Raw genomic sequence first — 13169 nt, 5'->3', positions numbered from 1 at the left:
TTTAGAAATAATAAATTAAATTCATTACAAAATTAAAATAAAGCAGTCATGATACTCGCATTTTTTCTTTACATAACTCCATATTAATATTATTAAAAAAAAAAAACGTACGCAAATACAAAAAAAAGTACAAAATCCTGATCACGTATGAATATGTCCAAAGAGAAAATCATAGCGCTTCTTGCTTATCTGATATTTAGCGCATTGCATGAATAACTTATGAAAGAGTTTTTTTCTCAGAAAACGTCTTTGTTTAACCTTAAAAGTTTAGATCAAATCATAAAAGAATGTTGACAAATTATTATGGAAGTTATCAATTAATGCCATATATGGCTTTGTACGAATCCAAACCAAATCAGGGTGCTGCCATATTTGGCTTCGTATATACCTAGGTATGCACTAAGTATCTTTTTATCATTTATCCATATCACCAAATACATTACATTTGTCAAATTGTGTGAAAGTTTTTGAACGATGTTGGCATACATTTAGCGAGCATTCTTTTTCCAAATAGGATAATGGCTTATCTCATCAGAACGTACTGAATCTAAAGATAATAAAATAAAATAGGTACTGTGTACCTCGATGCATAGCTGGGGCGCGATTCTACTATTTTTACTCAAGTGACATACGATTCACATCCGACCGAGATCCAATCACGACTCAATTACGATTGAAGCGTATGTGGCATTCCGCAATTTTTTTCTTTTGAATAAACGTTTTTATCCTTTTCTGTGTTTCAATATCTAATGAATCATATTGTCTGCAAATTATTTACGATTGCACTATGATTGTAGAGAAAACTGCCGTATAGAACAAATGGCCGACCAATCGCAAACCAATCAAATACGCTTGGTCTTTTTATTAGTAGCAGAATGCCCGATATGGTTAAAACTGCGACTGCAATTCAATTTCTATTCAATTTTGAAATTGTCAACTTAGGAGAATCGGGCCCCTGGAGCTAGTGTATACAGGAATAGTTGTCTCCTGTCATGGTTCACTCCAGACGGCTGGAGTTTAGGGACAGTATCCCCTCCCTGGAGCTCTCGAGGCCGCTACTCCCCATCATTCGCCTCAGACGCACTGCGGGTATTATTATCATAAAATTTTTGGATTGTTTTTAATCGCACGATGTCTTTTTGCACAATTATATTGACTTAGTAATGGATGCCTGGGGTCATCATTAGTACCTGCCTAAGCTTTCCTAAACTATGTTGCAGTTGGCTTCCAGTCTAACCGAAAGCGATTACCAGTATTTTACGACTACATAAAGTGACTATCTGACCCCCTGAACTCAGTTATCCGGGTATCCCGACTCTGGTAAGACTTATCCTCCTCGGGTCACATCTGGCTTCTTAGTACCATTAACAAGCAGGTGAGACTCACCAACAGGCATGATGACTGAAAAAAAGGTAATTGGTCATTCTTATCCCTAAAATTATGGACTCGAAAGAATTTTTTTTTTTCTCACTCTGATATAAAACAACGAAGATAACACAAAATTTTGTGTTACGTCACGTCTGAGTACACATTTTAAACAGACGCGTCGTGACGTCACAAGCCCCCACTCTTTGTTGTTTCATCTTTGTTGCGTTAATGCGGACTAATTAGAATCATTATTTTTGAACCCTGTCATCATGCCTTCTTGCGAAACCCTGGAGACACTAATTCTCATTGGAGATTGCGCAATGATTTTATCCACAAACATTTTGATTGCACAATATATTAATTGTAATATTGCACAATTTTATTGAACGTCCACGGGCTACCTAAAGAGACAACATACGTCAGTCAGAAAGGAAGCTTGAAATCTAGCAACACTGCTCTATGGGTGCAATATTGCATTATCTATATGCACCGAACGAATGAAATGTAGCAGTTTACAGGTGTTAAATAAAAAGATACTTCCGTTTTGTATACAAAGTGGCGCGCGCATTTATCAAGATCAATAACTAATACTTTGTCGAGGGTGCTGTGCAGTGTGCAGGTCTCCCCTGAAATTTCCAGAAAATTGATATTCAACAGTGATTGGGCTGAAATCGTGGTAAGTACCTAAATCACATTGAAAGGACATCTTCTGAGTTATTATTCAAGCAGTTTACACGATTTAATAAAACAAAATTATTTTTCTTAGTGCTCATTGCTATCCACCCAAAAACCCTAAAGCAATGAGTCTGATCAGTTCTTATATTTCGGGTATTCCCATACTTTACAGCGTTCTAGTGTACAGAATACATTACCGAAACTCAAATATTTGGTGTATAGAGTGCTATTCAACAGTTGCGCAAAATGGGCGTCAAGCCTTATTGTAATGTCAAAGTTCATATTTTCCTTATGTTACAATCAATGAATAAAATATAGTAATAGAATGAGATTATAAATATTTTAATTTTATAATAACATCCCTAAATAGTAAAAACGGCATTATATTTTTTTATGAATAAATATATTTTTCCGTTATTTTTAACCGACTTCCCAAAAAGGAGGAGGTTCTCAGTTCGTCGGTATCTTTTTTTAAAATATTTTTTATGTATGTTCACTGATTACTCGAAGACGCTTTTTTTTGTTCGATAGGGTATACCTTCCAGGTGGTCCCATAATCATCAGGTCAGGATCTGATGATGAAAACCCTGAGAAATCCAGGCATACGCAGGGTAAAAACTTGACGCTAAGGTGTATGTCTGATAACACTAGGACATGGTGAAGGTTTGGAGCTGATCTGATGATGGAGACCAGAGAAGGTCGATGGAACTCGACAACTGAATGTGTAAACTGCCTCGTGTTTGGGCTTATATTATTCGTATTGATGAAACCTTTGCAACAGTGAAGGTTTAGAGCTGACTTGGTGATGGAGACGGTCGTTGTGTTTGGGCTTACACCTGGAACGATTTGCATAATTCCTTTTTTTTATTTTATACTTCCTGAGTAGTCCCACAATTGTCAGCAGGATCTGATGATGGGAACTCTGAGAAATCGAGGGCAACTTTCGAGGGTGGTAGGCATACATGGGGTAAAAACTTAACAGTTAGGTGTACGTCTGATAACACTATAGAACAAAGAAGGTTTAGAGCTGACCTGTTGATGGAGACGAGAGAAGGTTGAGAAAATTCTCTAACTTCCGGTTTTTAGGAAGTCGGTAAAAAATAAATAACCGACTTATGGCGGCTATAGTAACTTGAGTATAGTACCTATAGAGAGACAGTGTAACTTTGCACTGAGAGTAAATAAAATGTAGATTTTACCTAAAATGATTCCGTAACATTTGTTTTTTGTTAAAGGGAATCAAAAATACATCATCTGGGAAAATTTTAATTTGTCTAAACTATTACGTTTCGGAATTAAGTTTTAAGGGGTGTTGCGTTTTTAGTTTTTACTAGTTACTTAGTTCTTACTCCTGAGAACTAAGTAACTTAATTAAAGTTCTCTTTGGCACAGGAAAAATGAGCGTGACAAGTAGGGCTCAAGCCCTAATACCACCACTGCAGCCGCCATCGCCGCAGCCTGAGCTGGCAGAGGAGCCGATAGAGAGCACGTTAATGGTCCCGCCGTCATCACCGCTGCTAGAATCGCAATTACAATTCCTTGCTGCTCTCCACGCAGCGCAGCTAGTATGGTTTACGCAACCGCCACCACCTCCGCCTCCTGAATCGGAGCAAACGACTCCAGTAGTTCAGCTCGATTTGTCTGACGAAGACGAAGAGATGCCTGAACATGAAGAGCAGACTGTAATACAGCATCAGCTGGTTCCCCAGTTTGAAGACCAGCAGTCTCAATTGAAGCCGGAAAATTGGGAGCAGCAAAAACAACGGAAAGAACTGCTTGTGGAACCGAATGCGGAAGTGACTGAAGTTCTGTCCGTAGAGTCTAATTCGGAAGCGACTGCAGGACTATCCATGGAACCGCTTGCAGAAGTTACTGCGGAACCGCCTGCATACGTTTCTGCAGAACCGCCTGCATACGATTCTCCGGAATTAATTGTTGAAGATTCTAAGGAACCGCTTGCATACGATTCTGAGGAACTACCTGTAGAAGTTTCTGATGAATCGCCTGCATATGTTTCTGCGGAACCGCCTGCATACGATTCTCCGGAATTAATTGTGGACGATTCTGAGGAACCGCTTGCATACGATTCTGAGGAACTACCTGTAGAAGTTTCTGAGGAATCGCCTGCATACGTTTCTGCAGAACCGCCTGCATACGATTCTCCGGAATTAATGGCTGACGATTCTAAGGAACCGCTTGCATACGATTCTGAGGAACTACCTGTAGAAGTTTCTGAGGAATCGCCTGCATATGTTTCTGCAGAACCGCCTGCATACGATTCTCTGGAATTAATTGTGGACGATTCTGAGGAACTGCTTGCATACGATTCTGAGGAACTACCTGTAGAAGTTTCTGAGGAATCGCCTGCATATGTTTCTGCAGAACCGCCTGCATACGATTCTCCGGAATTGATGGCTGACGATTCTGAGGAAAAACTTGCATATGATTCTGCGGAAATAAATGCAGACGTTTCTGCGGAAGTAATTGCAGACGATTCTGAGGAACTACCTGTAGACGTTTCTGAGGAATCGTCTGCATATGTTTCTGTGGAACCGCCTGCATACGATTCTCCGGAATTAATGGCAGACGATTCTGAGGAAAAGCTTGCATACGATTCTGCGGAACTAAATGCAGACGCTTCTGCAGAAGTCATTGCAGACGATTCTGAGGAACTACCTGCAGACGTTTCCGAGGAATCGCATGCATATGTTTCTGCGGAACCGCCTGCATACTTTTCAGTGGAATTAATTGCTGACGATTCTGAAGAACCGCTTGCGTACGATTCTGCGGAACTACCTGTAGACGTTTCCGTGAAACCGCCTGCATACGATTCTCCGGATCTAATTGCTGACGATTCTGTGGAACTGATTGCAGACAATTCTGCGGAACTAATTACAGACGATTCTGAGAAACCGCTTGCATACGATTCTGCGGAACTACCTGTAGACGTTTCTGAGGAATCACCTGCATATGTTCCTGCGGAACCGCCTGTAGACTTTTCCGTGGAACCACCTGCAGAAGTTCCCACGGAACAAGATGAATACGTTTCTGCGGTACCATCCGCAGTTATTTCTGCGGATCCGTCTGCGGATGTTTTTGCGGAAACGCCTGCAGAAGGTTCTGCGGAATCGCTTGCATACGTTTCTGCGGGACCGCCGACAGACGCTTCTGAGGAATCGCATGCAGAGGATTCTGCGGAACCACCTTCAGCACCACCCGCTGGATCGCCTGAGGAACCGACGGCATCACTGCCTATGGAACTGTCTGCATTATCAGCCGCGGACCCACAAGCATCACCGCCCGTAGAACCACCTGCATCAGAACTAGCGGTACCTACCGGTGAACTGATTGCATCAAATCCCGAAGTACGACCTACTTCACCAACTGAGGAATCGCCAGCATCACCGCCCGCGGAAGCACAAGCATCAGAGCCCGCTGAACCGCAGGCATCAGCGCATGATGATGAACAAGCCGAATTAGCTTCGCCATCTATTGTACCGCTAAGTCCGCCGCTTTTTATTGAAGAGCAGCGACTTGATCTGGCAAATGCAGGTGCAAAATTGAAGCCATCTCAAATAGTACCACTGCTTCCTCCAGAGCAGCGCCCTAAAATAACTAGTCCGTTAGCAGGACCGTCACGTCCTCCTCAGTGGTCTCCGTCATATTATATGCAAAAGCGCCGACCTGGACTATTGTCGTCAGAAGCTAGACAGTTGGCGATAGCACTTCAGGCCGTACCTGAAGAGCCACTTATGCTTGATGTGGCGCCTCCGCTGCCTCTTGAACCAGCGCCACAATTACCACCATTGCCGCTTGGGCCTCCGCCACCATTACCACCATTGCCATATGGGCCACCGCCGCCATTGCCACCTTTGCCGCGTGAACCAGCGCCAGCTTTGGTAGCGATACCCTTGCCGCTGGAAGAAGACATACCTTTGCCTCCAGGAGAAGCGCCACCCTCCCTGCGGGTCATAGTGCTGCCGCCGGGGCAAGCTGCGAACGAACGACAAGGTTCTGACCCTACAGGTAAATTTTGATTCTTATTTCATAACACTGATAATTTTCTTGGAAAGGTGATATAAGAAAAGGCATTCCTTCGCAAAGTGTTGTCAAATAAGTGAGCTCTAAAGTTATAGTTAAAATACTTCTGATCAGGCATTACGGACTTAGAATTCATGTGTTGAAAGTTACTTAGTACCAATTCTTGACTTCCATGTCGCGATTCAAAATATCCCGTATATTTTATAATTTTATAATATATAAATATACAATTATAAAACATACGTTACGTAATTATAATATATATTATATATTTTATAATATAGGCCTTTCCAGGCCTATATGTAATTGGTGGTGGTGAAAGGACGTGGTGTGCATAGGTCCTTATAAAACGTCACATTAGTTGAACGGTAAAAAAGTTCTACTGCTTATACTTTTTTAACCGGCCTCCCAAAAAGGAGGAGGTTCTCGGTTCGTCGGGAGCTTTTTTTTTAATTAATTTTCACCGATTACTCGAAGACGCTTGGACCGATTTGCAAAATTATTTATTTGTTTGATAGGCTATGCCTCCCAGGTCGACCCATGATCATCAGGCCAGAATCTGATGATGGAAGCCCTGAGAAATCGAGGGCAACTTTCGAAAATTGTATCTAGTCATGCATAGGTTAAAAACTTTGTTTGGTTGACAATGAGGTGTATGTCTGATAACACTATGCAACAGTGAAGGTTTCGAGCTGACCTGGGGCCCGATTCTAATAATTTTACTTAAGCGACTTACGATTCACGTTCGACTCGATTCGACTGAGATCCGATCCCGACTCGATTAAGATTGAAGCGTATGTGGCATTTCGCTATTTTTTCTTTGCAATAAACGTTTTTATCCTTTTCTGTCATTCAATAATGAATAATTTTGTCTGCAAATGATTTACGATTGCAAAATGATTGTACAGCAAACTGCTATTTTGGTGATTTTGGTCTATACGGTAGTTTGCTCTGCAATCATATTGCAATAGTTAATCATTTGCAGACAAAAAAATAAAACCGACTCCCAAAAACACTGAAAAGCATAAAAAAAACTATTCTTAGGTGCATCAGCCTAGAAGTCAGTGTCTAATGGATGTTCCTGAGTTTATACGCCACCGATTTCTAGGCTTTTTGTAAAAAGTTTTTTATTTTTGGCTTTTCAGTGACAAGCATAGTTGTCACTATCCGCATTTGTGGAAAGTTCCCATCAATACGATAATATAAGCCCAAACACGAGGTGGTTTACTTATTCAGTTGTCGAGTTCCCTCAACCTTCTTCGGTCTCCATCATCAGGTCAGCTCCAAACCTTCACAGTTGCAAAGGTCTCGTCAATACAAATAATATAAGCCCAAACACGAGGTAGTTTACATATCCTGTTGTCGAGTTCCCTCGACCTTCTCTCGTCTCCATCATTAGGTCAGCTCCAAACCATCACTGTTGTATAGCGTTATCAGACGTACACCTCATTGTCAATTTTTTAATCTATGCACGTCTACTATTTTCGAAAGTTGCCCTCGATTTCTCAGGGTTTCCATCATTAGATCCTGACCTGATGATTATGGGACCATCTGGAAGGTATACCCTATCAAACAAAAAAAAATTTTTGCAAATCAGTCCAGGCGTCTTCGAGTAATCGGTGAACATACATAAAAAAAAAATCCTGACGAATTGAGAACCTCCTCCTTTTTGGGAAGTCGGTTAAAAATTATTCATTATTGAATGACAGAAAAGGATAAAAATGTTTATTTCAAAGAAAAAATTGTTTAATAAAACATACGTTTCAATCGTAATCGAGTCGGGATTGGATCGCTGTGGAACGTGTATCGTATTTTGTTTAAGTAAAACTAGGAGAATCGGGCCCCTGAAGCATAAGCTTGAGAAGATTTCAGAAGATGTTGTCTTTTAGTACGAACATGATAGTGAGCTACACTCGTGAGCGCCCAGACGGCTAGGCTTCCTGGCTTTGGCTGTCTATTTGTATCTCCCCTTACTTATGTAAAATGTTTGTTATACTTACAGGTCCATACCGCAGAGCGTTCTGCATGCACCCTCCGCTATCCCCGTCCTTGCAGCCGAGGCCCGCAGAGCGTTCATCGCCGCAACCTGAGCCTTCCACCAGTTCCGAACCAACTGCGTAAGATATTTTCATAGCTAACATTTCAGAATAAGTAGAATGTAGACGAAACTCCTCACCAAAATGTGTTACTTCAGCCCCATATGATGGAGGGACGATCTAGCCGTGGTTTCCGGGAAGCAGCTGATGCGGATTGCTTTAAAGTGAAAGTGACAATTTTTGGGGGAGGCCTTTGTCCAGCATTGGAACTCTTTCAGCATGTTTTCTGCTGAGGCGTCGGACCTACTTACATGCTCATTTTTTAAAAGAGAAATGTGTGTCAAATATTAATACGCTATGCCGCTTAAAATAACTGCAGCCTGCTAGCGTCAGGTTAACTAAGCTTAGACACGAAGTTCTCCATTTTAGGATCATCATTGTCATTCATATTTTAATTCATATTTGTAGATGCATACGCTATACAGCACCGTCTAGCTAATTCAATTACCTATTATACATATATTCATTATGACAGCCTCACATTTGAGAAGTTTCGTACAACAAAAAATTTTTGTAACGCTACGCGATCGCAATCACAGTAGATTTATGCTTTTGCGCAGCTAATAAAGGCGTCGGCGAAACGAAGCGTCAGGACTGTCATGACCGAGAATATTGGAGTGAGGGTGGTTTCTGTCATGACCGTCAGCAAGGATGGCTTGATAAGTGCATTAAACTTGGCGTTTTACAGCCAATATAGGCTTGAAGCATTGCTGCGTTAGAGTAATCTTAAGGTTAAGGAAGGGTTAGCTAGTGGCTTCGATATTTTCTTAACAAGAAAGCTTGCACTCAAATAAAAAGATTGAGGTTCTCTGCTTAGACAAAGCGAAGCCAGCACACCACGCAGTTCTAGCAAGGTGGGATGGCGGAACGTTGTCGACTTAAATTTCGTCACACACACTACACATTTTTAACATGTAAAAAATTTAATATCGTAAAACGCGTAGGTATCACCACGCTTTGTTCCGCTATTTTCTATCAATGATTTGCACCTCCCCCTCCCCCCTTATGATGAATGATAGTTATGATTTTATATTTTTCTTAAATTCTGACTTACTAACTTAGTGCCCTTTTCCCAACTATTTTTGAGTTCTGTTTCTACCAATCCTTTACATAGATCGACTGGCTGTTTGACCTCCATATTGCGCAGTTACCGTCATCGTAGTCTGGTATACGGACATTATGTTGTTGAGATGGTGCACAGGCGTTGGTTAAGTTTCGTTACTAACTATGGCAGGGTCGCTGATACTTCGAGCCGGCGCTGCGGTGCTGTATCCTTGATGAGGCTATGGCAAGGCGGTGCTGATATGGTATTCATCTATTATGTATGATTTAATATAGAGAGAAAAAGATACAAAAATATACTCAAGTGTATCGTTTTAAAATTATTTTGAATCGACAGGAAATATGATATTATCTTTTTTCTTATTTTGATTCTACAATAACAATAATTATAATGGCATGACCTTACGATGAAATCTCTTTCTTAGTAAAAATAACTAATCCTCAGGTATTACGCCGCTTTGCTGCGTCCACTTGGGCCTAGAAAGGTTGCTGAGAAAAGAGCTGCAGATTCGACTACTGGTAATAAATAAAATTTAAATTGTAGATCTCTTTATTTGTCTAATTTAGCAGGCATGACTACATGCCAGGTATTTAAGCACCTGCTTAAAATCTACTTACTTTAACCTTAGGCAAGGGTAAATGGAAGAAGGTTAGATCTTTTCTGAAAAAAGTTATTTGTATGAGGTAAAAATGTACCTACACATCTTTCTATTAGGTAGCTAAAAACCAGCCATCTGGACATGGGCATTCTAGGCATGGGCTCCAATGAATTAATACTGAAGCGATCTGGGGCCCGATTCTCCTAATTTTACTTAAAAGCAACATATGATTCACATTCGACTGAGGTCCAATCACGACTCAATTTTCCGCTATTTTTTCTTTGAAATAAACGTTTTTATCCTTTTCTGTAATTTAATAGGTACTGTAACATTTTGTCTGCAAATGATGTAGGTACGATTGCAATATGATTGTAGAGCAAACTACCGTATAGACCAAAATCACTAAAATGGCTGACCAATCGCATACCAACCGAATGTCGTTGGAATACGATTGGTCTTATATTAGTAGCAGAATGCCCGATACGGTTAAAATTGCTATTGCGATCATATTGCGCTAATCATTTGCAGACAAAATGATTCATTATTGATTGTCAGAAAAGGATAAAAACGTTTATTTCAATGAAAAAATAGCGGAATGCCACATACGCTTCAATCGTAATCGAGTCGGGATTGGATCTCAGTCGAATCGAGTCGAACGTGAAACGTATGTTGCTTAAGTAAAATTAGGAGAATCGGGCCCCAGTATGTTATTGGTTTCCAGGCCTAGCAGACAGATACTCTCTCATTTTAACACAATAAGAGTAAAATGCTTTTTGATACAGATTCTCCAGCTAAGATGCGTTGCCTGGCGACGGATAGAGACGATCCGCGATGCTCTCCGGAATGCTTCCGTTGCATGCGCCGTGTTTTGAGGTTAGCAACAAACGATTTTTCTTTTTTTTGCAACGAATAGAGTCTTCAAGTTGGGACTATCAATTATATTCCCTTTGGAGCCCTTTTTCAATCCTGTAGAGCAAATGGTGAAAACTGTCGACTGTAACAGTACCCACTTTCAGCTTTTACACAAAAATACCCGTCTTTCGGTTTTACGTCTCTTCGTTTGCACACAATGGTTCGAGATTTTTCCGACAAGACTTGTTAGTTTTTCATTCAATAATTAAAACAATTTAAAATCACAAACGTGTACTAAGGGTGCATCTACCCGGTGCCATGTAGCTGGAGCAAGTTAACATGCGCAAGTGACAAGAGCACAAGGGTGGGTATTTTTCTTTGGTACAGGCGCGAGTCGCTGGACCCGCACATTTTTTAAATGCATGTAACTTGCACCGTGCAGATGGACCCTAAGTATATCACTTGTGACATCTGTTGAATGTTCATATGTAGTAGGTACACCTTTAATAAAAAAAAACAGTGTACATAATAAATATATGTAGGACAAATACAAAAGGCCTTCCGCCTCTCACACAAACATAAAAATAGAATAATTTATTGTACCAGCATATCAAACTACAAAATGTTTCTCAGCTTTTCAAGAGTTTCTCTAGCTCTAATATTTGGTTATTTTTCAGGAATGCTATCTACAGACCTAATGGAGCGCCGAGAGATGGAGATAACCGAGCTTTTATTCGATTTGGCCATTTCATGCTATTCATCGTTGCTGATCGTAATACATACCGCGAATTAGCTGATAATAACATTGAATTAGTTTAAGTCACTTATCTAATTATTATGTAACTACACATATTCAATAAAGTTTTCTTCTGGTCCGCCTTTTTTCTATGTAAAGGTATCTACACACCAAAGCCGCTGATGCCGGCGGCACAGCCCGGCGGCCCAACCCGCCGGCCGTATTTTGTACAATCATGCCGCCGGCTTTCATAGAGTATTTGACAATTACTAGAACACCACATGCCGCGGCTGTCGTGCCGCCGGGCTGTGCCGCCGGGTCAGCGGCTTTGGTGTGTAGACCCCTTAACTGTATGAACCCATAGCACCTTTGAAACTTAATTTTTTGGTATGGTGTACAAAGGCCATGAATCCATACCTAAATTTTGAAACATCTTTTAAGGGGCTGAATGCCGAAATTGGCTTGACTCAAACAATTTTTTTGGCCAAATCTATACAGTTTTTGACGGCAAAAAAATATACAGGGTGTGTCGTTCACAATCACATTAAATCTAATCACATATACTTTATGATATTCTATGGCGAATTGTAAAAAAAATAAGCTAATCCATTCAGTGGTTTAGCCACAGGAGTCATTTTTAGTTTTTCTAATTTACAACATCATGTGTAAAGCAGAGATAAAGTTAGGAGTATCGAATGTTTTGATCACTTCACAACTGTCAGTTTTCAAGGGTGAGTTTCAATTGTTTGTAATGACTGACTTTTATATGGTGTTCTAATTTTCGCTAATCGACAAATAACCAGTATATTAACGCATTTCATTTAATGTGATTGTGAACGACACACCCGATATTAATCTTACACACACACATATTAATCTTGAACATATTTCTGAGAACCCTGTTAATTTCAAAACACGCTTTCGAAAAGTTTTCTCGATACAAAAAGAATGTAAACTTACTCTCAAATGATCTTCCAATTAAAATATCTGTATTACTTATCAACGTACGTAACGTTTGTAACATTAACGAGTCCATATGTAAATACAGAACTTGGTTAATTTTTATTTTTATTAATTGCTCAACTCATTTTAATTTATTTATGTTCCGAACGTTACGAACGTCGCGTCAATAGGGTTCTCCCTCTTTCTCTCTCGTATGTATTTACGTACGCGAGAGAAAGATGTAAAGGAGGTCTTATATCAATAGTTTTATTTAATACTGGCGATTAATTCGGACAGCGACTTAAATGTTATATTTCAAAAGTCAATCTTTATCCATACCATCGTTCTTTGAAGCACAGCCTGACTTACAGCCAATTTCTTCATCAAAAGTAAAATCCAAAGTAATGTCTTAAGTAAAAGTAACTGTCAATTTCGCTTTTTCTAATAGTGTTGCTGTCACTTTAGCCTTGAAAAAACGAATTTGACCGTTACTTTTACTTTAGACAATACTTTGGCTTTTATGTTTGATGAAGAAACTGGCCGTTAGTCGGAATGGTAAAAAAAATAATTCATATAATCCAGATGGTTTCCACGAAGACGACAGACATAAAAGCTATAAGAATGAAAGATGAGCAAATGCGAGAGGTAGGTACCGAAATCCAAACTACGGAAGGAAAATCCTGCGCCACTACCAGACTCGGAGGGATCGGGATACAAGATTCCATTAAATGAAAAATCTTTATTAACTTTTAGCTTGAAGTTTATTTGTTGGGCTCTTTTTTTGTACTGACTAACAGG

At 40.1% G+C, this 13169-nt stretch overlaps 1 protein-coding gene across 3 annotated transcripts; it reads left to right on the top strand.

Annotated features, from left to right (window-relative positions):
- The first annotated feature begins 1793 nt into the window (after nucleotides 1-1793).
- On the top strand, nucleotides 1794-11574 carry LOC110382521 (fibrous sheath CABYR-binding protein). Of its 3 annotated transcripts, none has more exons than XM_049839140.2 (6): nucleotides 1794-2044; nucleotides 3436-6069; nucleotides 8087-8201; nucleotides 9415-9487; nucleotides 9688-9761; nucleotides 10624-10715. In XM_049839140.2, the coding sequence occupies exons 2-5, from the start codon at nucleotides 3441-3443 to the stop codon at nucleotides 9721-9723; spliced, it is 2853 nt and encodes a 950-aa protein (XP_049695097.2). In that variant the 5' UTR covers nucleotides 1794-2044; nucleotides 3436-3440; the 3' UTR covers nucleotides 9724-9761; nucleotides 10624-10715. The 3 variants fall into 3 exon arrangements, with proteins under 3 accessions (XP_049695097.2, XP_049695094.2, XP_049695088.2); XM_049839137.2 differs by lacking the exon at nucleotides 9415-9487 and adding an exon at nucleotides 11371-11574 and having other exon boundaries at nucleotides 1799-2044; nucleotides 3421-6069; nucleotides 10624-10714; XM_049839131.2 differs by lacking the exon at nucleotides 9415-9487 and adding an exon at nucleotides 11371-11574 and having other exon boundaries at nucleotides 1804-2044; nucleotides 10624-10714.
- The last annotated feature ends 1595 nt before the right edge of the window (nucleotides 11575-13169 follow it).

The sequence above is a fragment of the Helicoverpa armigera genome, chromosome 1 (assembly GCF_030705265.1).
Source record: "Helicoverpa armigera isolate CAAS_96S chromosome 1, ASM3070526v1, whole genome shotgun sequence".
NCBI lineage: Eukaryota > Metazoa > Arthropoda > Insecta > Lepidoptera > Noctuidae > Helicoverpa > Helicoverpa armigera.
This window is presented reverse-complemented; position numbering and strand designations above follow the sequence as displayed.

Coding starts and splice junctions, on each gene's coding strand:
- LOC110382521 (XM_049839137.2), top strand. CDS start 3,441: ATGAGCGTGACAAGTAGGGCTCAAGCCCTAATACCACCACTGCAGCCG. Junction 8,202..9,687: donor ACCAGTTCCGAACCAACTGC/GTAAGATATTTT, acceptor ACTAATCCTCAG/GTATTACGCCGCTTTGCTGC. Junction 10,715..11,370: donor TGCATGCGCCGTGTTTTGAG/GTTAGCAACAAA, acceptor GTTATTTTTCAG/GAATGCTATCTACAGACCTA.